Source organism: Schizophyllum commune, assembly GCF_000143185.2.
Source record: "Schizophyllum commune H4-8 unplaced genomic scaffold SCHCOscaffold_2, whole genome shotgun sequence".
NCBI classification, from domain to species: Eukaryota; Fungi; Basidiomycota; class Agaricomycetes; order Agaricales; family Schizophyllaceae; genus Schizophyllum; species Schizophyllum commune.
Genome location: NW_026089539.1, coordinates 2802358 through 2825469, shown reverse-complemented (window position 1 = coordinate 2825469; position 23112 = coordinate 2802358). Strand labels below are relative to the sequence as shown.

Below are 23112 nucleotides of genomic sequence, written 5' to 3'. Positions count from 1 at the left end.
GTCGCGCTCGAAGAGGGAGTTGAGGAGCACATCCTCATCGTCTTCCTGGGTGCTGGTCTTGTCGGTGTCGTCGATGAGGAGGCCGCCGAGGAGGCCACCAAGCCCACCACCGCTTCCACCACTGCTACCACCACCGAGGAGGTCACCTAGGCCGCCGAGACCACCGCTGCTGCTGCTGCTGCCGCCACCGCCGAGGAGGTCGGTGAGGCCGCCGGTCAGGTCACCGAGACCGCCACCGCTGCCTCCGCCACCGAGGAGGTCACCCAGACCACCGAGAGCGTCCCCGCCGAGGAGGCCAGAGAGACCGGAATCGGCACCGCTGCTCGCGCTCGCGGTGCCGCTGGCAGAGGCAGCAGCGGCGTCGTCCCCGCCGCCAAGGAGGGAACCAATGAGATCGCCGATGCCCTGGAGGCCGTCGAGAAGGCCACCATCACCACCGTCGTTGGAAGCACCTGCGGCGGCGGTCGCAGAGGCAGCAGCCTATCATGAGGTGAGTGATGTTCTCATCGGCCGGAAAGTATTCGGACGTACAGTGGCATCTGCGGCAGTAGCAGTCGCGGCGGCTGCATCAGAGGCAGCAGCGTCCGTCGCCGCAGCGGCAGTTTCGGCGGCGAGGGCAGGCGCAGGGTCCCGCTTCATGTACACGGGGTGCGCGACGACGGCCTTTGAGGAACTGATCAGCTTTGATGGGAGACGGGAACGCCCTCTACTCACACTCCGCGCATGCAGAGGCATCGGCGCCGCCAAAGTCGACGTAGAGCCGACGGCAATAGTGCAAAGAGCAGCAAGTTGGAAGAAACGCATGGTTGATAGATGGAGGGGAAGTAAAGTGTTGCCTGAACGACTTGACTTTCAACGAGAGTGGGCGTGAGTTATCGAACAGTGGTCGAAGAAAGACGTGAAGACGAAGAGGCTAAACTGGCGAGCAAACGAAAGGCTGGGGAAGAACGAAAGGGTTGGGCGCAGCCCGGACGCGTTGGAAGGTCGAAGATGAACGGTGGGGGGAACCGAGGGCTTCGATCGCATAGCGCGCGGTTATATACCCAGGGTGTTCCGCGTGAAGTCGCCATACGGTGATGGCGAGGAAGACGGTTGCACATAGCGACCGTAACCAGAAGTCGACGCCGAGGCTGCCTTGTTCCTGACGCCGGAATGCGGGCGTCAAGCTGCTCAAGCTCGCGGGCAAGTCCTGAGAGTTGTAGAAAGCCGAATAACCTGCTGTTGTCAAGCATGATTGTTGTAAGCAAGAAGTAGCATGTCCGAGCGTACTGAACGCTGAGACCAAGCAAGACGTTCGTTCGGGACTTGCCGAATGAGAGGGAACGAATCAACGCGGTATCCTTCTGAGGCAGGAAGCCATGACATGAAGTGCGGCCGCCATCGCGCCATCAAGCTCACAGTCGAAGAGAAGGATCGTCGACTCGCCCTTTCCTTATCCTGACAGACAGGTTACGAGCGAAGACGAGAAAGAAGGCATAACGAAGACCATGTGCTCCTTATTGCATGTAAAGTCTAGTAAGTATCGACAGGGTCAGAAAGCAAAGCGAATGCAGTACAGTCAGTCACAACAAATACAGGAGGGGATGCAGAAGACGAAGGGAGGGCGGGTATGTGTACAGCCAACTCGCGGGGGGAGAGTGCATGCAGTATACGGAGGGAGCTGCCAGAAGCAGGTGGCCTGGCGGGCAGCTGGCGAGAGCCTAGCGGGGACTCGAAGCAGGCTTACAAGCCAACGGCGCCGAGGACGGGTGCGGTAGCATCGTCGACAGCGTTGACGACGTCGCCGACAGCCTTGCCAGCGCCGCTGACGACACCACCGACGAGGTCATCACGGCCAGTGAGGCCGCCGACAGCACCGAGAACGGGGGATGCGACGTCGCCGACAGCGCCAACAACATCACCGACAGCATTGGTGACACCGCCAACGAGGCCACCGACGAGACCAGAGTCCTCCTGACGCTTGACACCGACGGCACCGAGGACCTGTAGCAAAAGATTAGACGAAGACCACATTGCCCGAAACGATTTACTCACGGGCGAGGCAACATCACCGACAGCGGAGACAACGTCACCAACAGCGTTGGTGGCACCGTTGACAACACCGCCGACGAGGTCGTCACGGCCAGTCAGGCCACCGACAGCGCCGAGAACGGGAGAGGCAACATCGCCGACAGCGCCGACGACATCACCAACCGCGTTGGTCACGCCGCCAACAAGGCCACCAACGAGGCCGGAGTCCTCCTGACGGACACCGAGGCCGCTGGTGAGGTCACCGACAGCGCCAAGAACCTAGAGAGGAATGAGAACGAGAAGTCCCCCACAAAAGATCATGAACTCACGGGAGACGCGACATCGCCAACAGCGCCTACGACGTCGCCGACAGCGTTGGTCGCACCGTTCACAACACCGCCGACGAGGCCAGAGTCCTGGCGGACGCCGAGGCCGCTGGTGACATCGCCAACAGCACCGAGGACCTACTCTTGGATGAGAACGAGGCGTGGGGGACAGATCACGATTTTACGCACGGGAGATGCAACATCGCCCACGGCACCAACAACGTCGCCAACAGCGCCAGTCACACCGCCAACGAGACCACCCACAAGGCCATCGCCGCCCAAGAGACCGCCGTTACCGGAGTCAGCAGCGGGAGAGGTCGCGGGAGCAGCCTGTCCACGACGTGAGTACGGGAAGCAAAGAAGGAGTAGTGGACGTACGGCAGAAGCGCTAGCAGCAGCATCCTGCCTCGCGTAGACACCGCGAGCACTCGCCTGCGAAGTCATGAGCATTTGGTAGGTAAGGCAACCGGCGCAAAGGAACTCACCAAAGCGCGGGCAGCATCCCTCGGGAAGGGAGCAGCGGACGCGAAGGTCGCAGCGAGCGCAACGAAAACAGCAGCACGAGAGAAGAACATGATGGGTGATTTGGGGGATATGGACGTCTTCTGAATCGGAGGGGAAGTAGGTGCCGGACCGACTAAGGATATAGGGACAGACGAGGGAAGGTAGCGAGAGCGATGAGCTTGAAAAAGCGTCGAAGAGAGTGGTCGACCGAGTGTGTCGGTCAAAGGGAGGCGAGAGGGGAACGAAGGGTGTGAAGCTCTACCTTGCCGACCGCAGCATTTATACGAGCGCGTAAGGAATCGTAATTGGGCTGCACCCTGAGTCGAGTCGTGGGGAAGCTCCATGTGCGGGTAGCGAAGCTCCAAGCGAGGCAAGCAAGGCTCCAGCCTCCGGGGCTGCGCTCCACTTCCACCCCAATAAATCGCATAATTCTGAGCCGTGTCGTCGAGAACCTGACGACGACCGGTTGGCATCGCGGCGCCTATCATCGGACTTGACGATTACTTGGCGACGATCTCCGGCGAGCAGAAAGGTTCTTCAGGCTGGCCAGCTGACTGCAATCGATAGGCAAGTCCTTCGGTTGCAACATTGCAGAGACGAGCAAAGCCAGGTGTTAGGCAGGACAATGTGTTCATTCGCAGGAAAGTAGTCTCAAGAGTAGCCTCAGTCCACGACGGGTGCCAAAGTGACATGGGCAACTCAGCCCGGAGGCGGCAGATCAGAGATGCAGATCAACGGAAGGAGCGCAGCAGAGATCAACTTCAACCGCCATCAGCACGTGCCGTTGTTTGTTCTTCAGATCCCGTTGTTTGTTCGTTCGGTGCCGTCAATCAATGCAAAGTGTCGTCTGTCGAACGAAATCTATTCGAGCCCTCTCGACCGTTCTCGAGGGAGTGTTGACCCGAGGGAGCAGCAGATCATCGAAGGCATCCTTAGCGGTATAGTGGTATTCAGATTATACCTATCGTTACAGTAATGCCATACCCATGACCCGTAAATTGCCGTAAAACATACAAGGCGTACCCAGCCTTCCAATAAGTATAGCGCATGCGAGAAGGCTAGTCGTGCAAAGAGACTGTAGGTTCAGAGAGGGATCAGCGGGCATCGCACCAGCCTAGACGACATAGCGCCAGCTCGGATGCGAAGGCCCGTGCACCTCGCTCGTGTCGACGTCCTTCGACGTGATGTTGACGCCCTGCTCCCGGTTCCTCCTTGCGTTCTCCCAGCGCATCCAGATGCCCACGCCAGCGACGAGAATAACGCACAGCCCGCCAAACGCAGCCGACACCGCGAGCGCGAGCACGTACTTCGGCTCGTCCTTCTCGCGGAAGACGTTCGTGGAGATGAGGCCGCTGGAGTTGGCGATGGCGACTAGCCGAAAGCGTCAGTCTTCACCCTCATGCGCAGACATGGCCCCCCTCAACGAGAGACGGAACTTAGATCAAGCAACACTCACCCATGACAGCCGCCACCACCGCACGCCGCGACTCGCTCGGCGTATTATTCGAATACCAAGCCGCGACCAGCACACTCGGGCTGAACGCGCCCATCGTCAGCAGGAAGCACGCAAAGTACGCGGTGCTCTTGTGCGCGAGCGGATCGATGGCGCCGAGGACGATAAAGCCGACAATGGCGACGACGAGCGGGATGCAGCTAATGAGGTTTGATTAGTTCAGTGTTCATCGAGGATGGATGGGCGTATCATGGTTTTGATACAGCCTAAAGAACTCGTCAAATCGCACTCACATATGGATCGACCGCTCCCGGAAGTAGTCCGACGACTGCGTCAGGATGATAAGCGCGACCGTGCCCACGATATTCGGCGCCACGGTGTATAGGTTCGTCTTCACCGGGCTGTACCCCAAGCTCGCCACGATCTGCGGGAGGAAGTTGTTGACGGAGGCCAGAGGCACGCCGAAGGACAGGCAGATGAGGGCCCAGACCCTAGTGTGTTTGTAAATAGACTGTTACGAGGGACCGGACACGCGATGCTGAGGCAAGGGCATGCAAAGGAGCGTGACTCACCAATACATCGGATCCTTAAACGGCCTGAACGCATCCCGAATATTCAGCTTCTCCCCCACCACCGCCGACGAGTCCGCCATGATCCTCGCCCGCGCGATTTCCTTCTCGCGGTCCGTGAGCAAAAAGAACTTGGCGGGCGAGAGCGGGAGGAGGATGAACGCGAGGATGGCGAAGACGATCGTTGCACCACCCTCAATCCAGAAGAGGTACTGCCAGTTGTGGAACTTCGTCGGCGGGATCTGGAAGGTCCCGTAGGCGATGAGGCCGGAGAAGGCTCCGGAGATGGAAGCGGCGGCGTAGAACAACCCCACGCGCGACGCAAGCTCATCGCGCTTGTAGAACGTCGAGAGGTAGTAGATCTATAGCGATGGTAAGCAATGGTCATATCCATAGACCTTAGTTTTGGCTTACCACACCAGGAAGCATTGGGGACTCGAAGATTCCCAGGAAGAAACGGATGGCGAAGATCTCTGCGGGAGGATCAGCGTTGGTTCAATGGATTGTAAACAGTAGGGGAGCTTACGGCTGAAGTTCTTGGCTATAGCCGCGAAGATGGACCTGGGCTATCATGAATACACAACGCAAGGGCTCGATAAGCCGCCACACACATGCTGCCCTGCGCGTATCGTCAGTATCAGAGAATTCAGTGAATGCATTGGATGCAGCTAGTGCCGATAGGCGAATGCAGTACACGAATGAACTACTCACAAATCCGACCATCAGACACGGGAGCACCCTTGCCGCGCTGTAGCGCTTGACCAGGAGACTGATTGGTGTGCCGAATCTGCAGAGGGGTATGAGTATGGAAGGTGATAGGATTTGAGGGACGATACTTGCATGCAGAAGGGGACGTAGAAAATCATGACGAGGAGGTAGTACTGTGTTCATGTCAGCAACCTGCACACCGGACTGAGGAACGCTGCATCGAACGCACCTGGTTCCCGTGCAGACCGAGGTCCTTGTCCCAGCCGTCCGTCTTCGCATTGCCGACCTGGTGGGTGCGGAGTGGTGCCGATGTATGCGGACGGTGTGCGGGGAGGGCGCGTGATAGCGATGATAGCGGCGTGACACGGGTGGCAGTAGCCTGGTCAGCCGACGCGTGTGGAGTGTAGCTCGTTTCCTTACGTTGCCCTTGTCCAGTGCATTGCACAAGTACCTGCATACAAGTCAATACACGGCACGACCAGAGAAGAACGCAGCACGCACATAATGGTCAATGGCGGAAGTAGGTAGAAGTCGTACTTCCTCGTCAGCTTCTTCTCCTCCGCCCTGGTGAACTCGAGCGGCTGCGAGCTCTGCACTTCGGACGCCGCAGCCTTCTCCATGGAGGGGCTGCGCTCGAGCTTGGAGAGCGAGGGCGCGTCGATCGCGGACATGGCGGCGGTCTGGCAGAGAAAGAGCACCGGTCCTTACTCCATCCCGCGCCGTATATAAAGCAAGCTCAGCATTGGCATCAAGCGCCAGCGTCTCGTGAATGCGGGCCAGGTGCGGACCGTGCGGGCTGAACACTTGTACCTTGGAGCCCCATTGAGGCTGGCTTTGCAAAGGGGCGCGCCGGGGTGGGTGCCCCATTGAATGGATAACCAGACGAGATAGGCGCACATGATGATACGGAGCGGGCAGTCTTCATCGTGGCAATCGAACACGGAGATCGCTGGGACGGTTCTCTTTTGGCATGCTCTTCGGCGCCGAAACGAGAGATAAAGCTGGCTGGCTGAGGCCGGGGCCGAGTTACGTCGAGATAAGCAGCCGCCAGGTTCCGCGACGGACGCTGCGGGCCACGGAGAGGGCATTCAACCTCTTCAGAGATAGATCGCCCGCTTGAGGTGTTCAGGTCCGGCGCGCGACTCGAATACAAGGGCAGTTCCTGGCGAAACGAGCAAACATTGTGGCAAGAAGCAAACAATGGAGTCACGCGACCGTGGTCGCATCCCCGCACCTTGCCGCCTTCCCAAATCAGGCAATTTCGACTTGTTGCTTCTCACCCTCATCGTGCACTCCGGTCATCCTGGCCAGCTGCCCTGTATCTCAAGATCTTCCTCTGCCTTCCGGAACAAACTCTGTCATGATCAATCGATGAAGTGTGCACTCCGAGCCATGGTCAGGCGACTGTTGATCCTGGCGGCGTTTTCGAGGACTTTGGCTCTTGCTTGACAACTTGCAATTGAACAACGGGAATACTAGTTGCGGAGAGTGAGTGTCACTGCGGGAAATTATCCTGCACTCTGCCCGGGGCTTCATGTACGAAGGGATCAGACGTGTGGAAGTCCAATCCCGGTGCCATCGAACGTTTACTTGACGAACGTCATAAGCTTGGTCAATGAAAGGCATCGATGCAGCGACTTTCGCCAACATGGACATCTCCGTCATCCAGCTCAGCTCACATACAAGCTGCATCGCTTCTGGCCTTCTGCATGTCCCACGCCTGCAGACCAGGCGGGGCGCAGGCGGCCCTCGGATGGCGGCCGCACCCGGTTCTGTTCTATTGGACAGCCTCCTAGAGACGACCTATGGCCTAGCAGTGGTCCACGCTCGGAGTCGCTGCTACGCACGCGGGAACTAGGCGCGAGCGCGCTTCTCCCTAGCTTCGCACATCAGATGACACACGCACTCGCCTTACTTCGGGAGGCCATTGTGTCGAGGTATATCCGCGAGCTTTAAGATGGTGCTGCGGTCGATTCGGATCCCCTCCTCCTTCCTCAGCTCTCTTGTCCGGTCTCAAGCCTCTCGTCCGGTCGACGGGCTGGGTGGATAGAGTTCATGACGGGTGAGTGCCCTGTCCCTGTATACCCGACCCTCGCTACTCCCATATCCGACCCTCGAACATCCACCTCTATATGCTGCATGCGATCGTCGGACGGGCGCACTCATCTGAGGGCTTCCCGCCAGTCTTGGTGCCGTACCCCCTGCGCTTCATTTAACTCGTCGTATAAGAGCCGCCGTCGAAGAGCTTTGCTAATTTTCTGCCTCCCTAGGTCAATTCCCATCGCCTACCTCTCCATCCACATTCATTTCGCCCACTCTGGAGTCCTCCTCGTCGGTGAGTCTGCATACCTCAGTCAGATTTAGCTCCTCACATCCACCATAGTCAAGCATAGTCCCATCGTCAAACACATTGAACGCGTCGGGCACTACCACTCGATCGGAGGCTCCGAGCACTACGACCTGGCCGGCTGCTCCGGGCGAGGAATCCAGCGGCGTGTCAGCCACTGTCACGGCAACAAGCGGGCCCGCGTCAGGCGATAGTGCTTCCACGCGGAGTGACGGTACGGCCACAAGCACGGGTGCCAGTGCTTCCACAAGCGCCTCCCCCACATCAACCTCCGCCTCCGAGATCATAACGACCTCCGCCCTATCGACGGACTCCTCTAGTACCTCTGGCTCCCTCGCAAGCTCTGCCATTCAGTCGACGATCATAGCAGGATCATCCGACCCCGGATCCTCGTTGACCGAGGTTTTGGCGAGTACGTCTATAAGTGAGAGCACGTTCGCCTCAACACGCGTGGTGTACCCTTCCTCTCCACCCTCTGCGCCTGCATCCCTCACGACGGCCCCGCTTTCGACCACGGCGCCGAGTCCATCAAGCCTGGTTGCGTTCGCCAAAACCGAGGAGAGCTCGTCTGCTTCAGGAAAGTTAGTATATTCTTTTCTACCTGGAGGACGGAGGTACTGACGTGCATCAGAAGCAGCGCATCGACCTCCGAAGATAGTAGCTCGACCACGGCCTCTGCTCCGCCGCCCGAGATGCCATCCGATACTGCGTCCGAGCCCGAGTCGTCGTCGACCGAGTCCGTCACCTCGACGGAGTCGGAGGAGCCTGCCTCGACTTCGACAGAGGCTCCTTCGACTACTGCAGAGTCGACGAGCGGCAACTCAGAGCCTACGAGCACAGACTCAGAGCCCACGAGCGACAGTACATCGAGCTCAGAACCCACGAGCAATTCCAACGAGGCTACCAGCACCACCGATGAGGCGAAAACGACTGCATCGAGTTCCGCATCATCATCTCCGGAGACCGTAGCTGGTAAGGAGCAGGTCACGAACACTTCTTCTGCGGACAATGAGTCCAGCTCTGCCACCGAGTCTAGCTCTACCACTGCGTCTGCAACATTGGAGTCAACGCCAGCCTCTGACAGCGATTCAGGAGCCTCGGAAACCGGCACGGCAGAAAAGGCGGAGAAGACGGTCACCTCGATGGTTGATACGACGGTGTCTGGGCATTGTACGTCTCTCGAACTGCCCGACACAACCTCATCTTGTCCTTAACCTAACGATCTACCCCAGCCTCCTCCGCCACCGCCACGCGCACCATCACCGACGCCCCAGACAGCACGCTCTCGCAGGTCCTCTCAGTCACTTCAACGTTCACGAATGCCCAAGGCCGCCTCGTCACCACCGTCGATACTCCCAGCGTCATCACCATCACCAGCACGTCTACGGGTGAGGATGGCGGTTTCGTCTACTCTACGCACGTTGTGGCGAACCCGACGGGCTTTGGAGGGTCGGGTGCAATCAGTGAAAAGGGGTAGGTGGTAATCTCCCCTCCATTGGCGAGCCAATTAATCAATCTGACCTCCTCCCAGCTTCTTCCACAACACCGGCGCCGTCGCGGGCACCTTCACCGTTGTCGGCCTCGTCGCGGCCGCGGCCGCCTTCCTCCTCTTCTGGCTCTGCCGCAAGCGCAGGCGCGTTCAAAGGCGCCGCCGGTGGATGGCCACCGTTGACCAGCCACCGTACACGCCGAACGACAGGCTGCCGTATGGCACGTCGAACCCCAACAGCCCCTTCGAGGACCCGGCGCCGCAGACGGAGGAGGTGCTGCCACCGTTGACGCCGCTTACTGCGTCGCGGGCTGCCAGTGTGCGGTTCACTGACGAGGGACCTAGCCGCCCGAATCCGAGCCCGCTACTCCCAGGACCACCGCCGTTCGTGAGGCCCCCGTATGTGAACCCGGGCCAGCGCATGACCGACCTGGAGCGCTCCGAGGGCTCGCCGTTCGAGGACCCACCGGTAACGCAGATGGTGTCGGTCCCACAGATGGTGTCGGTTCAACCGTTGAACGTGACGCCGCGCTATGCACACGTCCCGCAAGCAGAGTCGGAGAACAACTCGCTGGCGCCCTCGAGCCCGTCGATCTACCCTGACAGTCTGTCTCCCGAGGACGATGAGCATCACGACTCAGGCGCAGAAGGGCAGGGATATGGGAACCCCTTCGACGACCAGCCAAAGATATTGTCGTATGTCGTCCAAGCGCCACCACGCCCTGCGCGTTCGCACCTCAGGCGCGAGTCGTCGAAGATTATGTCGACGCCCTTGCCTTTGACTCCGCCGGATTCGATGAACGGACATTCGCCCTCTGCGTCGCCAGATCATTCGCAGCAGCCTCGAGTGAGTCATTGGTCAGCTGCAGTTCAGGAACGCTTTGAATGCTCACCATACTGCAGATCCATGCACAGAATAGATCGCCACCTTTCTAAGGATTGAGAAATATGCACACCAGTACCTCTGCGAGGATTCGGTCGAGGGGATTATCCCTTGCCTTGTATACTATATTTGCTTTGTACCATTGTACTATCGGTCACGGACGTGTATCATGGTTCTCTCTCGTTGCATGTCATCTCATGTCGTGTACAAGGGGAGAAGCCTCGAGCTTCCTGTCATACTTCATATCGCATACGCCGCCCAATGCGCCTTCGCCACCGCATGAAACTGCGCCAACCTCAACATCGCCGCCTTCCTGAACTCCAACCTGTCCATATCCGCTTGCAACTGCAGCCTCCCGTTCCTCTCCGGCATCACCGTCACGCACCTCCTCACCTCCGTCTTATTCGGCACCGGGCTCAGCCCCAGCATCGCCGCCTTGCTCAGCATGAGCGTCACGGGCACGAGGTAGAACACAGGCCGCGTGCCGACGAACGCGACGCAGGGGATGGTCATGATGTCGAGCGGGGGCGCGCCGTGCGACGTGCGCATGTGGTTGTTGTGCTGGAAGGCGGCGATGGCGCAGGCCATTAGCGCGGGCTCGGGGTCCTGGGAGAGGCCGTTCGCGAGCGGCTTGTCGTGCACGAGGACGAGGAGGACCATGTTGGCGGGGCCGACGAGGCATAGGTCGGGCTCGGCAAGGGCGCGCTTGCCGCAGCAGGTGAAGGGGAGGGAGTAGTGGATGAAGAGATCGGACCCGCGATCGGGGTAGTTGAGCAGCTCGAGGGTGCGCCGGCAGAACTCGGTGGTGACGGTATGTGGGGAGGAGGGGAGGGTGGAGATGCTTTTGAAGTATCTGTAGAGGGTGATGTCGAGATCGGGGGATTGCAAGGTCCCGTTGACCACGAGAGGATCAACGTCGAGTTCTTCGAATATCGAGACGGTGAGACCCTTGAAGAATTCGGGTGCAGCAACATCCACCATAGTAATGCTGTAGGACACCAGGTCCTTCGCGGTCCAGTCTTTGGACATGGTCAACGATGACAGCTATGGTCAACCAGCACTACCCTCGGTATCGATCACGCACCTCGCTTCCTATCCATGTGCAGCATGTACGCCAACGCTGCGCGCGGGGACGAAGAAGGTATAGTGATTACAGATATCCGGTTCACAACAATAGATACATCGCGCATGACGCGCCTAGCGTTTACAGCAATCCCGGCTCCTCCTGGATCGTCCTCTTGATCTTCAGCAAGATGGCCGTCTTCCAGTTGTCGAGCTTGCTGATACGGTCGTACTCGAAGACGGCGCCAGTAAAGGCTTCGGTGTCACCGGCCTCGATAGCCTCGATGAGGGCCTTGGCAAACTTGGCCTCTCGTGTAGATTCGAACGTCACGTCCTGTCGCTCGTACTTAGTGAGGTTGCGGCGAGCAGTGACGGGGTCCTGTATGCTTGTCAGCGAATGCTACGGAGACAGCGTGATATACGCACGTTCATGGCAAGCGCACAAAGCGTAGACCTCAGCCAGTACTCCTTGACGCTGTACTTGGTCAAAGCGGACGTCAAGGAGTGATCTGCGACCTGCTCGTAGCGAGCGATGGCCCGAGGGTAGTCCTCGAGCTCGGCGTAAAGGTCGGCAGCGTCCTTGAAGCAGCCCATAGCAGTGCTACAGGGAGTGAGTGATAGCCCGACAAAAGCTATGCATCACTTACGCAGTAGCATCCTCCTGAGCATACCACTCGGCTGCTCGCTCGAAGCTCTCACACGCCTTCCGTATATCGTTAGCCTCTTGCAGGTGAATTTGGCCAATCTCCTTCTCCCTGTCCGCAGCCTGGCGGAAGCGACCACTAGCAGTCAAGTGCACAATCGTCTGCGCGAGTGCCTGCACGGCCACTGCGAGGGATCAGTAACGCATCAGAAATGTCCGGTGAGCACTCACAGTCGGGATAGCCGCGCTTGTACGCCTTGGCAGCGTTCCACCACGCGTTCGCCGCATCGTTAATCTCCTTGCACTTCTCGCGACACTCCGCCTCCCGGGCGTGGCAGTCGCCCGCCTCCTTGAACTGCTTGTCCATCTTGAACGCATTCGCGGCCTGCTGGTACAGATCGCCCGCCTCCTCGAACTTGGTGGTCGACGAGGAGAACCATCCTGTGGATGAGTTCGCCTTCTTGTCTGCTTTCTCGACGAGCGTCTGCGCGGGGGACTTGGCGGGCATGGCTGCTGTTGACAAGGCGCGACTCGAGGCGGGGCGCAGCCAGTGCCTGCTGATTTCCGTCCGGGGCTAGTGACGTACACGCGACCGTGGCGGTGCAGCAGCGCGTCGGGCTGCCGAGGCGCGACTGGGCGCTTCCTTCCATCTCTTTCCATCTACCACCACCCCGACCATGTCCCTCCACACGCAGACCATCCAGCAGCTCTCCGATGCGCACCCCAAGCCGGACAATAGACACTTTCAGTACGGCACCGCTGGCTTTCGGACTCTGTATGTCGCCGCGGTTGCCACCCAGCAGTGAGATCTTGACGATCGTCCAGAGGATCGCTCTTGGACTCGGTCGTATACCGCGTCGGTATACTGGCCGGCCTGAGGAGCAAGAAACTTGACGGCCAGACCATCGGTGTCATGGTCACCGCGTCTCACAACCCAGAAGCCGTGCGTGCTGCGTTACTTCTCCGAGGCAATTATGCTAACACGACTCAGGACAACGGCGTCAAGCTGGTAGACCCGTACGGCGAGATGCTCGAGGCGTCTTGGGAAGTCTACGCCACGAAACTCGCCAATGCACCCGATCTCATCGCCGCACTCGAGGAAGTAGTCCGCGATGCAGAGATCGACCTCTCTAAACCTTCCCGCGTGGTGTATGCCCGCGACACGCGTCCATCTGGTGCTTCCCTCGTTGCTGCATTGGAGGATGGCTTCAAGGCAGTCGGCGCAGAGGCTCGCAACGCCGGCGTAACCACCACGCCGATCCTCCATTACCTCGTCCGCGCTATCAACACGAAGGGCACGAAGAACAGCTATGGTGTCGATTCTGAACAAGGATACTTCGAGAAGATGACTGGGGCGTTTAAGAAGCTTGTGGTCAGTTGACTTGTCATACTGACTACCACAAGGTGACTGAATGCGCTTGCAGGCCGGGCGTCCGCCGAGGGAACCTCTGCTCATCGACTGTGCAAACGGTGTCGGCGCGAAGGCCGCTGAGGAGCTCATCACCTACCTCGGCGACTCGCTGCCTCTTATCCTCGAGAACACCGACACGACGACGCCAGGCGTGTTGAATAACATGTGCGGCGCGGACTTCGTCAAGACCACCCAGAAGTTGCCTCCTTCACTCGCCAACAAGCTCAAGCCAGGCCAAAGGGGCTGCAGCCTTGACGGCGATGCGGACCGCTTGATGTACTTCTACCTCGATGAGCAGGGTCATTTCAAGATGCTCGACGGTGACAAGATCGCTACGCTTGTTGCTAGCTTCATTGGCGAGCTCGTCAAGTCGGCAGGCCTGGAGGACCATGTCAAGGTCGGCAGCGTGCAGACGGCATATGCGAACGGTGCATCGACGAAGTACTTGTCAGAGGTTGGTCTGCATTAGACTCAGTGATGAAGTTAGGCTCACTTCGACAGCGTCTCCCCGTCCGCTGCGTCGCTACTGGCGTCAAGCACTTGCACCACGCAGCTGAGAACTTCGATGTCGGCGTCTACTTTGAGGCCAACGGCCATGGAACCGTACTCTTCTCGCCCGCCACTATGGACAGACTCCGAGAGTATCAGCCAACGACACCTGCTCAAGCCACCGCTCACGAACACCTTCTCAACCTCACACTCCTCATCAACCAGGCCGTCGGCGACGCACTGTCCGACATGCTCCTCGTGGAGGTTGTTCTCGCGCACAAGAACTACAGCGGCGTCGAGTGGGACTCGCTCTACACCGACTTGCCGAACCGTCTCGTCAAGGTCGTCGTTGGGGACCGTAACGCGTTCCAGACGGAGGATGCGGAGAGGCGATTGGTGATGCCCGAGGGGTTGCAGGCCCGGATCGATGAATTGGTGCACCGATACGAGGGCGGCCGCTCGTTTGTGCGGCCGAGTGGCACGGAGGACGTTGTCCGAGTGTACGCGGAGGCGGTCATCAGGGCGCAAGCTGACGGTGCGTTTGCATCACCTTCCGCTCTGCATTACCTTTCTCCATCACTGTTACCTCCACATACGTGTCTAACACGTCCCCGCAGAGCTGGCATTCCGGGTGGCGGGGCTCGTGTACGACACCGCAGGCGGCGATCCTGCGAAGCGGCCGAAGGAATTCCTTTGAACCGACGGCAGGGTGTGCGGTGATCATAGACGATGAAGTAGACCGATAACGAAGATAAAGTAGCGTACTTTCGGGTGCATGTACTTACGGCCATAAAGCCATTGTTCTCGATATATCCAGCTCCGTGGATGGCGCCATCGCGCGGCGGGATGGCACGAGAAGCGTCGGGATGGCGTCAGGACGCGTCGGGATTGCGCGGGAAAACGCGGGGAAGTCGACAGAATGAGGAGGGCACGTGCCCGCGATCGCGCCACACGCGCCATCCTTGTCGCTGTTTACGTTCCAGCCATGACTCGCTTCAGGGCACGCTGGTGGCGCGCCGCACAGGAATGCAGAGCTAGACTCTTCTCGTTTCCAGCCTTTATCTAGAAGGACGGCTTGCGTGCGAGTGACCCTCTTTCCATCCCTCGACTATGTGCCGCTTCGTGATCTACAAGGGCACCTCGCCCGTCCAGCTATCTCATGTGCGTATGTGCGAAATGGACAAAGGGCGCAGCGTAATTGACCCTACCTCCAGCTCCTCACACGACCATGCCACTCCATCATCAACCAGGCATTCGACTCGCGCTTGCGGCTCGACCATCGGAGACCCATGAACGGAGACGGCTTCGGCGTCGGTGCGTAGACGTGTCATGCTCAGAGAGGATCCCAACTCACCTACTTCTTAGGCTGGTATGACTGCCAGGCCGACGACGAGCTCGGACACCAACCCTGCATCTTCACCTCCGTCACACCCGTGAGCTCTGTTTCTGCTCATGAGTGTTCCCCCGCTCACCATCGCCCTCCCCCAGGCATGGAACAACGTCAACCTCCAGCGTCTCGCGGAGAAGATCAAGTCTCCCCTCGTCTTGTGCGTAGCGCTTAGATCGACTTCGTCGCGTACCACGATGCTGACGCGCTTCGCGTAGTGGTCACGTTAGGGCGACGACCGCCGGCTCGCTATCTCTGGACAACTGCCACCCGTTCACACATGGGAAGCTCATGGTGCGCAGGGTCGAGTGACTGCTCCGGGCACTATGCTGATCACCGTCCATAGTGGATGCACAACGGCGGCATCGCCGACTTCCCGCGCATCAAGCGCAGGTTGCAGACTGAGCTCCCGGACGTAGCGTTCAACATGGTGCAGGGCAACACCGGTATGTTTGTTCGCTAGCCTAATACACTTTCAAGTTTACTTACAGATCTTGGTAGACTCGGAGTGGGCCTTCGCCGTCTTCCTCTCCAAGCTCCCCGACCCGAACGCGAAGTCGTTCAAGACGGCCGAACTGCGTCAGGCCATGACCGAGACCATCGCGCACATCAACCGATTAACAGAGGAGGCTGGCAGCACCGAAGTATGCTCGACGAAACTATGGTTCGGAAGGCGCAAGCTGACGCCTTTCGTAGCCGAGCCTGATGAACTTCTGCGTAACCGATGGCGAGAGCGTTATCGCTACGCGATACGTATCGTCGCGGACTGACGAGGCCGCTTCGTTGGTGAGTGGAAGTTTCTATTTCCTCCTACTCAGATGCTGATCTCCATGATCAGTGGTTCTCTTCGGGTACAACTTTTAGCGAATACGCCGATGGTGGACACTACAAGATGGCCAAGGAGGACAAGCGGGAAAACATCATCATGGTCGCCAGCGAGCCTCTGACCTTCGAACGAGGTATGCACCCGAGATGAACCCGTCAATGTATCCGCCAGCTGACCACCTTGCCTTGCCAGCCGACTGGATGGAAATCAAGACGAACAACATGATTGTCATCACGCCGAAGATGAATGTCCTGCAGATCCCCATCATCGACAAGTACTACGTGCAGCCCTCTCACCCGGACGCGGCGCTCAGGAACTCGGACTTTGCGCAGGAGAAGGGGTATCTCAACCCGCATCAGTCTGCGCAAGCCGTTGCTGTCCACTGATGAGGGTGATTTTTGTTGCTTGAGGGTTGTGCACGGGTGCTCCTGGATCTTACCGTATATCTTGCTGTCTTGCTTAGTGTTAGCTCTGTAGTCTAATCGCGCTATAATGTCTGCTATGAAATAGTTGCAATGCTTTTTGCTGTATCCCTGAGTTTGCGCTACTTCCTGGCTCGGATGCTCGGCCCGAGGCGCGGATACCTGCAGACAATGGTTTCCGTTCTTGTCCACTTGCATTCATGAGGCTGGCGTCACGGCGCCTGTAAGACGCGTCCGGCCTCCCAAAATTCCGTTGTAACGACCCTCACGGCCGCGATGAACAAGTACTGGATCCTCTGGAGCGGCGTCTCCCACATATCACGGTACGTCGCGCCCCCCGCGGGAAAGAAAGGGCGCATCTGACACGCGCCACCAGACTGTCCACCGTCCTCCAGATCCTCATCTTCCTCCCCCTCACCCTCGTCACGCTCTCCAAGTCCGCCTTCCTCCTCCTCTCCCTCCTCCTCACATGCCACTCCCTCATCCACGGCACCCTCATCGCGTTCTGGGGCTCGGAGGCGCTGTCGCTGCTGCAGGTGCCGATGCACCCCTTCCTCCTGCTCGTGTGCTTCAACGTGTTCTCGTCGCCGGCGCCGCCGTGGCTGGAGTCCGCGGCGGAGTGGTGGGGGACGATCCTCACGTACTTCGGGCCGGGGTTCTGGATTTTGGAGAGCGTGTCGAGCTTGTTGGTCGCGCAGAAGCTCGGGCAAGAGGGGAAGCGGCTCGTTAGCGAGACAGACGGGTATCAGCTCACGCTGCTGATTGCGAGTGCGAGCACGTACGTCGCGTCGGCGTGGTGGTATGTTAGCGTGCGTATTATCGTTCCCATTTAGTATGTATTCTAACGCATTCCCTAGTCGTACCCCGCTGCTGCGACATCCCCCCTCGCTGCGACTCTACTGGGCGTCGCACCCGCGTCCTTATTCTTCCTCACATTCATCGGCTTCACCCTGAGAAGAACAAACATCATCGAGTCCGCGGGGATGGCTCTGTTCCTTGCCTACAACGTCTGGCTATGCGGTTTCGACCAGTCAGGGGAGAGTGCGTCCACGGCCTCCTCATTCCCGTGAGTCTGTCTCAATTATTTCACCGTTCTTTTTGATTGACGTCGTGCCCAGCGTCTACCTGCCGTGGTTTGATGCCCTGATCAACTTCGTCATGAATACGCTGCCTAAGCCTGTGCTCGTCGCGCTGTTGTACCGACTGACGATACTGCACTTGGCTTCGCGGATATTGCCCACAATTGGCGCGGACAGCTGGGATGCCGTCGAAGGCGTTGACAATGGGTGGGACGGACGACCGGTACGCATCTCGACCACGTTCAGCGTGCCCCTGGCTAACGTCGCCACAGACCTCCACCCTGACGCGGATACTGTTGACGTATCGGCAGTTCATCTTCGTCACTGTCTATACGCACTTGTTGCGTGAGTTTTTGTGCTACGGCCCACTGACTTTTCTTGCTGATCTCTTCATTAGTCCTCGACAACTCGTCACAAATATGGTGGCGGTGGCTCAACATATTCTTCACGCTCATCATGTGGGCAGTCGAGCTCCTCGTCAGTCCCGACGACGACGCCAAAGGATGGAAGGTGGACTAATGGTCGCGCGCATTGTGCGAGGCTATCTGGAAGGCGATTCAATTTGGGTGGTATCAATTGCAAAACAATCCTACCTATAATGTACACGGACATGAGTTCCAGTATGCTAGTGATTTGCTTTCCACTGTGCTGTTTCCTCAGGCTCTCCCTCGTAGTATTCCCGCTTCCATATCTGTGCTTTGCGCTTGACCTCCTCTAAAATATACTCGCACGCCACGAATGCTTCTTTCCTGTGAGGTGACGAGACGGCGATGACTAGCAACACGTTCATATGAGCTTCTGGACTCGTCCGTTCTATGGAAGCGCACCAATGGAAGGCTCGCCGACGGGTACCGTGCCCAGTCTATGATACACGGCACACCGTATGATGGGTGTGACCTCTTGTCCGTCCGCGCTATGTTCTGACCTTGTCGACAAAGTAGAGGCCGATTTGATTATGCTTAGCATCGTCTTGATAGCGACCTTCGAGTAGGCCTGATACTCGAGGCGTGTGACCACCTTGCCTGGTAGACGTCCGCTTGTCAACAACGAAGGCAAAGAGAACGTGCCCGTCGAATCCTGTGCACCTTTGAACGAGTTGCGTGTCGTGCCTGCGCGGTCGAGTTCCAGCCAACATTGCTTAGGTAGTTGCGGTCGTACCGATGAAGGACGCGATGGCGCCAGCGCGGTCGTCTTGTACGCACGCGAGGATGTCTTGCACCTCGAGGTCGTTGTGTGTGAGGACGCAGATCCCTTCGTCGTCTTCGATGACGGCGTCCGTGGACGCAGAGTGGGCTATGTCTGCCATGAATGTACACGGTCTTTGGTAGGTCCTGGCGGCTTTGCCGTTAATTTCCTGGCCGTGCCGTTATATGGGAAGCAAAGCGCCGCCCAGGCTGGAGCGGTTTGCAAGTGTGTTGAGTGCAAGCGACTTGGTGTCTGCTGCCTTCCTTGTAGCGCGTGGTTTACTCGAGGTTAGCGCTGGCGACTATGTTTGCGTGAGAGTAGAAGACCTGCTATCGATGGGCGCGAGAGAGATCGGATGTCCAATACCAGCGTCTTCATCAACCGATGCCGTTACCTCCGGCGCGTGCCCTTGGGATACTAGGATCTCGGGCGTCTAATATACCGTGACGGCTGCAAGGAGTGGAGATATGTACCTTTGCTCAACACTCCCACCTGCTGAGGGTCTGCTCACCGGCTGCCACTTGGTTTTTGTCGTCTGAGGTCAGGGAACAAGATGAGAGCGAGAGGAAATGATTGGCTGCGGTCCAAGCGCCGGATTGCCGAATCTGAATCTCCCTCTTGAATCTGACCTGCAGGTCCTCTCGTGCCTTTCTTTCTTTTTACTCTCATCTCCCATCTCGCGTTCGGCAACTGGAGAAATTCTGCCCTGTCTTTTTGGCGCTGCGGGATCTCGAACTCTAGAAGCTCCTAGCTCGATCTCTACGCCTGACACGCCACTTTGGACGACGTCCCGACGCGGCCTCGACAACGATCGTCTTGCCTCACTCCATCATCATGGCCTCAGAAATATTTTACATCGAGGAAGACACGTCGATGCGTGTGCACCTCCTGGAGGGCTGCGTGGACAACGCAGACAAGGTCGCCGACCGCGTCAAGGTATGTCCCTTTTGGCGAGTCGCATACCCTATCAACAAGCCTTGCCACTACAGTCCCACGGAGGGTCCATATGCGCCAAAGCCCGCTTTGCCGACGTGATATTGGTCAACCCGGATCAGGTCGAGTCAGTACCAGCAGAACTTCGCAAGACGCCCCTACTCGACCCACGCTGGGTCAACAAGTGCATCAAAGCCGGTCGCGCTCTCATGGAAGAGGACAACTGGGCTGGATGCTTGGTTACCCCTAGCTCAGACAACGAAGCGAAGTGCGTTAGGCGATGTAAAGCATGAATTTGTGTGCTAATCGCTCGTGTGTGCTCAGTCGTCAGGTCCCCACGCCTAGAATCACGCCCGATCAATATGGCCCTGGGCAGTCATCCCCAAACTCAGCCACCGCGAGCACCTCCGCCAACATGATACCATACCCTCATCATTTCGCCGGCGGACCGAACACATCGTATATGAATGGGCAGAGTATGCCGATGATGGCCATGAACAATGGCATGCAATTTGCCAATCCCGGTGAGCTCTCACGCTGATTGCATCGTCTATATAAGCTGATGATCTCATGCTCATCAGCAGATCCCCAGCTTTCGGGCCTCATCTATGACATGCTTACGATAGGCACGGCGACCAACGGCGGTTTTGGCATCCCTGGCCATGGCCCGAATCCCGCGTTCCCGTCGTCGGCATCGGCACCTCAGATGAACGCTGGCCAGCATGCACGGTCCGCGTCGGTAGACACCGGCCTCGCCCAGTCCGCGTCTATGCCAGTCACGCCACATGGTCCGGTCGACACAAGCAGCATCCTCAAAGACATCACTTTCTATGTACAGCACATGCTACTCATGCGTAAAAAGCTTGTGCAGGACATCAAGGCGAGTGAATACGAAGCTTTTGGGGCTGTTATGCTAAATCAGCACATTTTAGGCGATGGGTGGCAAGGTGTCAAAGGACCCAGAGACGGCAGATTTCGTCATCTTGTCCGACCGAGTCAAGGATTTCAAGCGGATGCTGAAGGCCGCGCACGCAGCGCAGCGGACAGTCGTCAGTGTCAACTTCGTCGGCGACTGCATGCAGAAGGGCAGGCTGCTCCCCCCGACGAATTACGCTATACACCTTGATTCTGTGGACAGTGACGAGAGCATGGATACGGCAGACGACGAAGCTGAGGGGTCGGACGAAGATGAGAAGCCGTTAGCCCAGCGCCCGCGAGCGAAGAAGAGGAAGAGCGACGTTGCAAAGGATGGTGGTGTCAAGAAGAAAGTCAAGGTCGAGGCAGCATCTCCAGAAAAGAAGACCCAGGCCGGCATTGCGCCCAAAGCGAAAACCACCGCGATAGCACCAGGCCCCTTCAAGGGTGCACGGGGTGCGCACACGACAACGAAAGTGTCACCAACGGTGACCAAGCAAGCTCACAAGCCTCCGCCATCTTCAGACTCTGACGACGATGGGCCCCCTATAGTCATCCCTCCGTCGCGGCGCGGCCGGCTACCTGCAAATACCGCCGTGTATGACGCCGCCGACCGTTCGCCTTCCCCAGACCCACCGCCACGTAGCTCCTGGAAGCTGCTGGAGGCTGCGCCGACCCGCACGGGGCTGATCAAGTACCGGTACACGCCTGAAGAACAAAAGTACATGGAAGAGTATATCTTCCACCTGCGCAAGTACGACCCAGAAATGAGCAAGCAAGCGATAGCGAAGAAGCTGGAAGAGAAGGTGCGTACACTCTTTCCCGAGCCCGATGGTTCATTCACTGACCTTGGGTGATAGATGCCAAATCACACTCGAGGAGCCTGGATTAACGCGATGGCCTCGAAGTTGGCTCGCCAGTACGACGAGGCGAGCAAGCGGGCGGCCATATACCACCGCAAGCTTGCAGCAGAAGGGCGTAGTGCGTCGTCCAAGCCAGCGCCTGCGAATACGCAGTCGAAAGCAGCTTCGAGCGAAGCTGCGGCTGTGGCGCCTGCCCCCGCTCCTGTAGTAGCAGACAGCGCTTCCGGTGAAAAAGGGAAGACAGACTGGGACGATGACATGGCCGCCGTCCTGCGGTTCTTCATACACGAGGGTGGTGACGACAATTCAGGAGAGGATCCTGACGAGGTTTGGAAGCGGTTGGACCAGCGGGTGTGTATCCCCATTTCGGAGGGAGTATCGTGTTACTGAAGATAACCCAGGTCAAGTGCAAGTCAGAGCCGTCGTGGTCGGCTTTCTGGGATAAATATGGGGAACAAGTCAATCAAAGATATGAAGCGGAGACCGGGCAGGCAGACGACGCGTAAATGCGTGAGGCTGCCTAGTGCCTGATAGTTTATTACTTTACTTGTATGCCTTATTATGCATTTTGCGATATGCCTGAGCAACGAGACCTGCTCAGAGCCTTGAAGGGCGGTGACTTGGGTGCACCCCGTGCATATTCGCGCTCGAAAGAACGGACGGGTCCGGCGAGGATGTTGAGATTATGCTGGTCTATACGGCAGGTGTACCAAGCGAGAGTAATCATTCTGCTGCTACAATGGGTTGAGGAGGCTGCTTGAAGAACCGTCTCCGCTTTTCTTCCGCTGTGAGGGTTGGCTCCCCGGTGACGCCCGCGGTGTAGTCGAACAGACCGATCATGGCGCCAAGACCAGCGCTGGAAGCGAGTGCAAGGGGAATTGAGCGTGCTATATGTCTGTTAGCGCGCGTCGAGGATGAGCAGCCAGCTGTTCACGCACCCCTCACGCCTGCGAGGAAACCAGCCGCGCATCCGCCCGCGACGCCGTTCCAGTAGTCGCTCCGTTTCCGGATGTTCCCCACGTACGCCTCCGTCGCTGCAAATGTCGCTCCCATCGCCGCTGCGCATCACCTCAGTAACCTCGTCCTCTTCCGAGACGCGCAGGAACGCACCGAAGAAGCCAATGGTGCTGCCGGTGCGGGTGAAGATACCCAGGGCGCCGTGGGAGTGGTGCTGCAGTGCGTTCTGGACGCCGGACATGACGGTGCCTATGGCGGCGCCTTGGAGGGCGGCCTTGCCCGCGTATTCGAGCGTGCTCTTTGGCTCGAAGCCATCGCCGGCCGAGCCTGTCATGGTGGTTGGTGGACGGGTACGAAATTGGAATCGGCACCTGCCGATTGGACAATGCCGGGATGTCGCCCGGAGCGCGGGCCGGCGAGGCGGAAGTTCAACTTGTCCTCAACCGCGTTAACGCGGCATCACCCTCGTATATTCTATGGATTCTGGTGCGACTTTGGCTGGTGTGTGGCCGAAAGACCCGAAGGCTGCGCATCCGTATAGACTCTTGCGCGTTATTCAAGTCGGTGAATCGGCACACGGACTCGCAAGCGTCAACTCATGCTCGTCTAGTCGGCGCCCAGGGATTCTTCGCTATGCAGAGGGCTCGCGTT

General features: G+C 58.3%; 12 protein-coding genes across 12 annotated transcripts; 5 read left to right on the top strand and 7 right to left on the bottom strand.

Moving 5' to 3' along the window:
- Positions 1-426: 426 nt before the first annotated feature.
- SCHCODRAFT_02612322 (uncharacterized protein) lies at positions 427-809 on the bottom strand. The gene has a single exon (XM_050344529.1). It carries the CDS (start codon positions 802-804, stop codon positions 484-486), a length of 321 nt encoding a protein of 106 aa, XP_050202380.1. The 5' UTR covers positions 805-809; the 3' UTR covers positions 427-483.
- Positions 810-1722: 913 nt separating this feature from the next.
- Positions 1723-2911, bottom strand: SCHCODRAFT_02596972 (uncharacterized protein; the record flags this gene model as incomplete). Its single annotated transcript, XM_003038473.1, has 6 exons — positions 1723-1983; positions 2035-2289; positions 2340-2474; positions 2526-2666; positions 2715-2768; positions 2822-2911. 6 exons carry the CDS (start codon positions 2909-2911, stop codon positions 1723-1725), a joined length of 936 nt encoding a protein of 311 aa, XP_003038519.1.
- An 844-nt stretch (positions 2912-3755) lies between these two features.
- SCHCODRAFT_02612313 (MFS general substrate transporter) lies at positions 3756-6262 on the bottom strand. Its single transcript, XM_050344528.1, has 12 exons — positions 6072-6262; positions 5991-6021; positions 5800-5856; positions 5703-5743; positions 5574-5649; positions 5474-5481; positions 5389-5423; positions 5277-5335; positions 4866-5224; positions 4587-4784; positions 4297-4493; positions 3756-4211 (listed from the first exon to the last, which is right to left on the bottom strand). The coding sequence occupies exons 1-12, from the start codon at positions 6239-6241 to the stop codon at positions 3955-3957; spliced, it is 1488 nt and encodes a 495-aa protein (XP_050202379.1). The 5' UTR covers positions 6242-6262; the 3' UTR covers positions 3756-3954.
- Positions 6263-7218: 956 nt separating this feature from the next.
- On the top strand, positions 7219-10342 carry SCHCODRAFT_02490513 (uncharacterized protein; the record flags this gene model as incomplete). Its single annotated transcript, XM_003037127.2, has 8 exons — positions 7219-7389; positions 7451-7632; positions 7841-7905; positions 7964-8498; positions 8549-9087; positions 9150-9390; positions 9449-10253; positions 10310-10342. The coding sequence occupies 8 exons, from the start codon at positions 7219-7221 to the stop codon at positions 10340-10342; spliced, it is 2571 nt and encodes an 856-aa protein (XP_003037173.1).
- Positions 10343-10439: 97 nt separating this feature from the next.
- On the bottom strand, positions 10440-11810 carry SCHCODRAFT_02166692 (uncharacterized protein). Its single transcript, XM_050341964.1, has 3 exons — positions 11778-11810; positions 11374-11730; positions 10440-11308 (listed from the first exon to the last, which is right to left on the bottom strand). Exons 2-3 carry the CDS (start codon positions 11477-11479, stop codon positions 10530-10532), a joined length of 885 nt encoding a protein of 294 aa, XP_050202378.1. The 5' UTR covers positions 11480-11730; positions 11778-11810; the 3' UTR covers positions 10440-10529.
- SCHCODRAFT_02612305 (TPR-like protein) lies at positions 11418-12544 on the bottom strand. Its single transcript, XM_003038476.2, has 4 exons — positions 12226-12544; positions 11999-12179; positions 11778-11952; positions 11418-11730 (listed from the first exon to the last, which is right to left on the bottom strand). Exons 1-4 carry the CDS (start codon positions 12500-12502, stop codon positions 11494-11496), a joined length of 870 nt encoding a protein of 289 aa, XP_003038522.1. The 5' UTR covers positions 12503-12544; the 3' UTR covers positions 11418-11493.
- SCHCODRAFT_02612302 (Phosphoacetylglucosamine mutase) lies at positions 12343-14755 on the top strand. Its single transcript, XM_003037128.2, has 6 exons — positions 12343-12769; positions 12820-12937; positions 12986-13366; positions 13419-13859; positions 13907-14429; positions 14512-14755. Exons 1-6 carry the CDS (start codon positions 12672-12674, stop codon positions 14589-14591), a joined length of 1641 nt encoding a protein of 546 aa, XP_003037174.1. The 5' UTR covers positions 12343-12671; the 3' UTR covers positions 14592-14755.
- A 105-nt stretch (positions 14756-14860) lies between these two features.
- On the top strand, positions 14861-16644 carry SCHCODRAFT_02530360 (N-terminal nucleophile aminohydrolase). Its single transcript, XM_003037129.2, has 10 exons — positions 14861-15055; positions 15109-15208; positions 15260-15327; positions 15383-15441; positions 15500-15575; positions 15628-15727; positions 15783-15925; positions 15978-16067; positions 16120-16240; positions 16300-16644. Exons 1-10 carry the CDS (start codon positions 15005-15007, stop codon positions 16491-16493), a joined length of 1002 nt encoding a protein of 333 aa, XP_003037175.1. The 5' UTR covers positions 14861-15004; the 3' UTR covers positions 16494-16644.
- Positions 16645-16738: 94 nt separating this feature from the next.
- Positions 16739-18534, top strand: SCHCODRAFT_02612296 (uncharacterized protein). Its single transcript, XM_003037130.2, has 7 exons — positions 16739-16852; positions 16906-17338; positions 17387-17595; positions 17648-17831; positions 17881-17953; positions 18006-18382; positions 18436-18534. Exons 1-6 carry the CDS (start codon positions 16806-16808, stop codon positions 18125-18127), a joined length of 1068 nt encoding a protein of 355 aa, XP_003037176.1. The 5' UTR covers positions 16739-16805; the 3' UTR covers positions 18128-18382; positions 18436-18534.
- Positions 18068-19183, bottom strand: SCHCODRAFT_02612289 (molybdenum cofactor synthesis 2). Its single transcript, XM_050344527.1, has 5 exons — positions 18767-19183; positions 18694-18717; positions 18436-18630; positions 18202-18382; positions 18068-18153 (listed from the first exon to the last, which is right to left on the bottom strand). Exons 1-4 carry the CDS (start codon positions 18912-18914, stop codon positions 18234-18236), a joined length of 516 nt encoding a protein of 171 aa, XP_050202377.1. The 5' UTR covers positions 18915-19183; the 3' UTR covers positions 18068-18153; positions 18202-18233.
- Positions 19184-19627: 444 nt separating this feature from the next.
- On the top strand, positions 19628-20852 carry SCHCODRAFT_01082066 (uncharacterized protein; the record flags this gene model as incomplete). The annotated part of the gene is made up of 4 exons (XM_050340988.1): positions 19628-19729; positions 19783-19994; positions 20051-20250; positions 20308-20852. 4 exons carry the CDS (start codon positions 19628-19630, stop codon positions 20850-20852), a joined length of 1059 nt encoding a protein of 352 aa, XP_050202376.1.
- A 1316-nt stretch (positions 20853-22168) lies between these two features.
- Positions 22169-22822, bottom strand: SCHCODRAFT_02612285 (uncharacterized protein). Its single transcript, XM_003038477.2, has 3 exons — positions 22615-22822; positions 22443-22562; positions 22169-22391 (listed from the first exon to the last, which is right to left on the bottom strand). Exons 1-3 carry the CDS (start codon positions 22793-22795, stop codon positions 22228-22230), a joined length of 465 nt encoding a protein of 154 aa, XP_003038523.1. The 5' UTR covers positions 22796-22822; the 3' UTR covers positions 22169-22227.
- Positions 22823-23112: the final 290 nt, after the last annotated feature.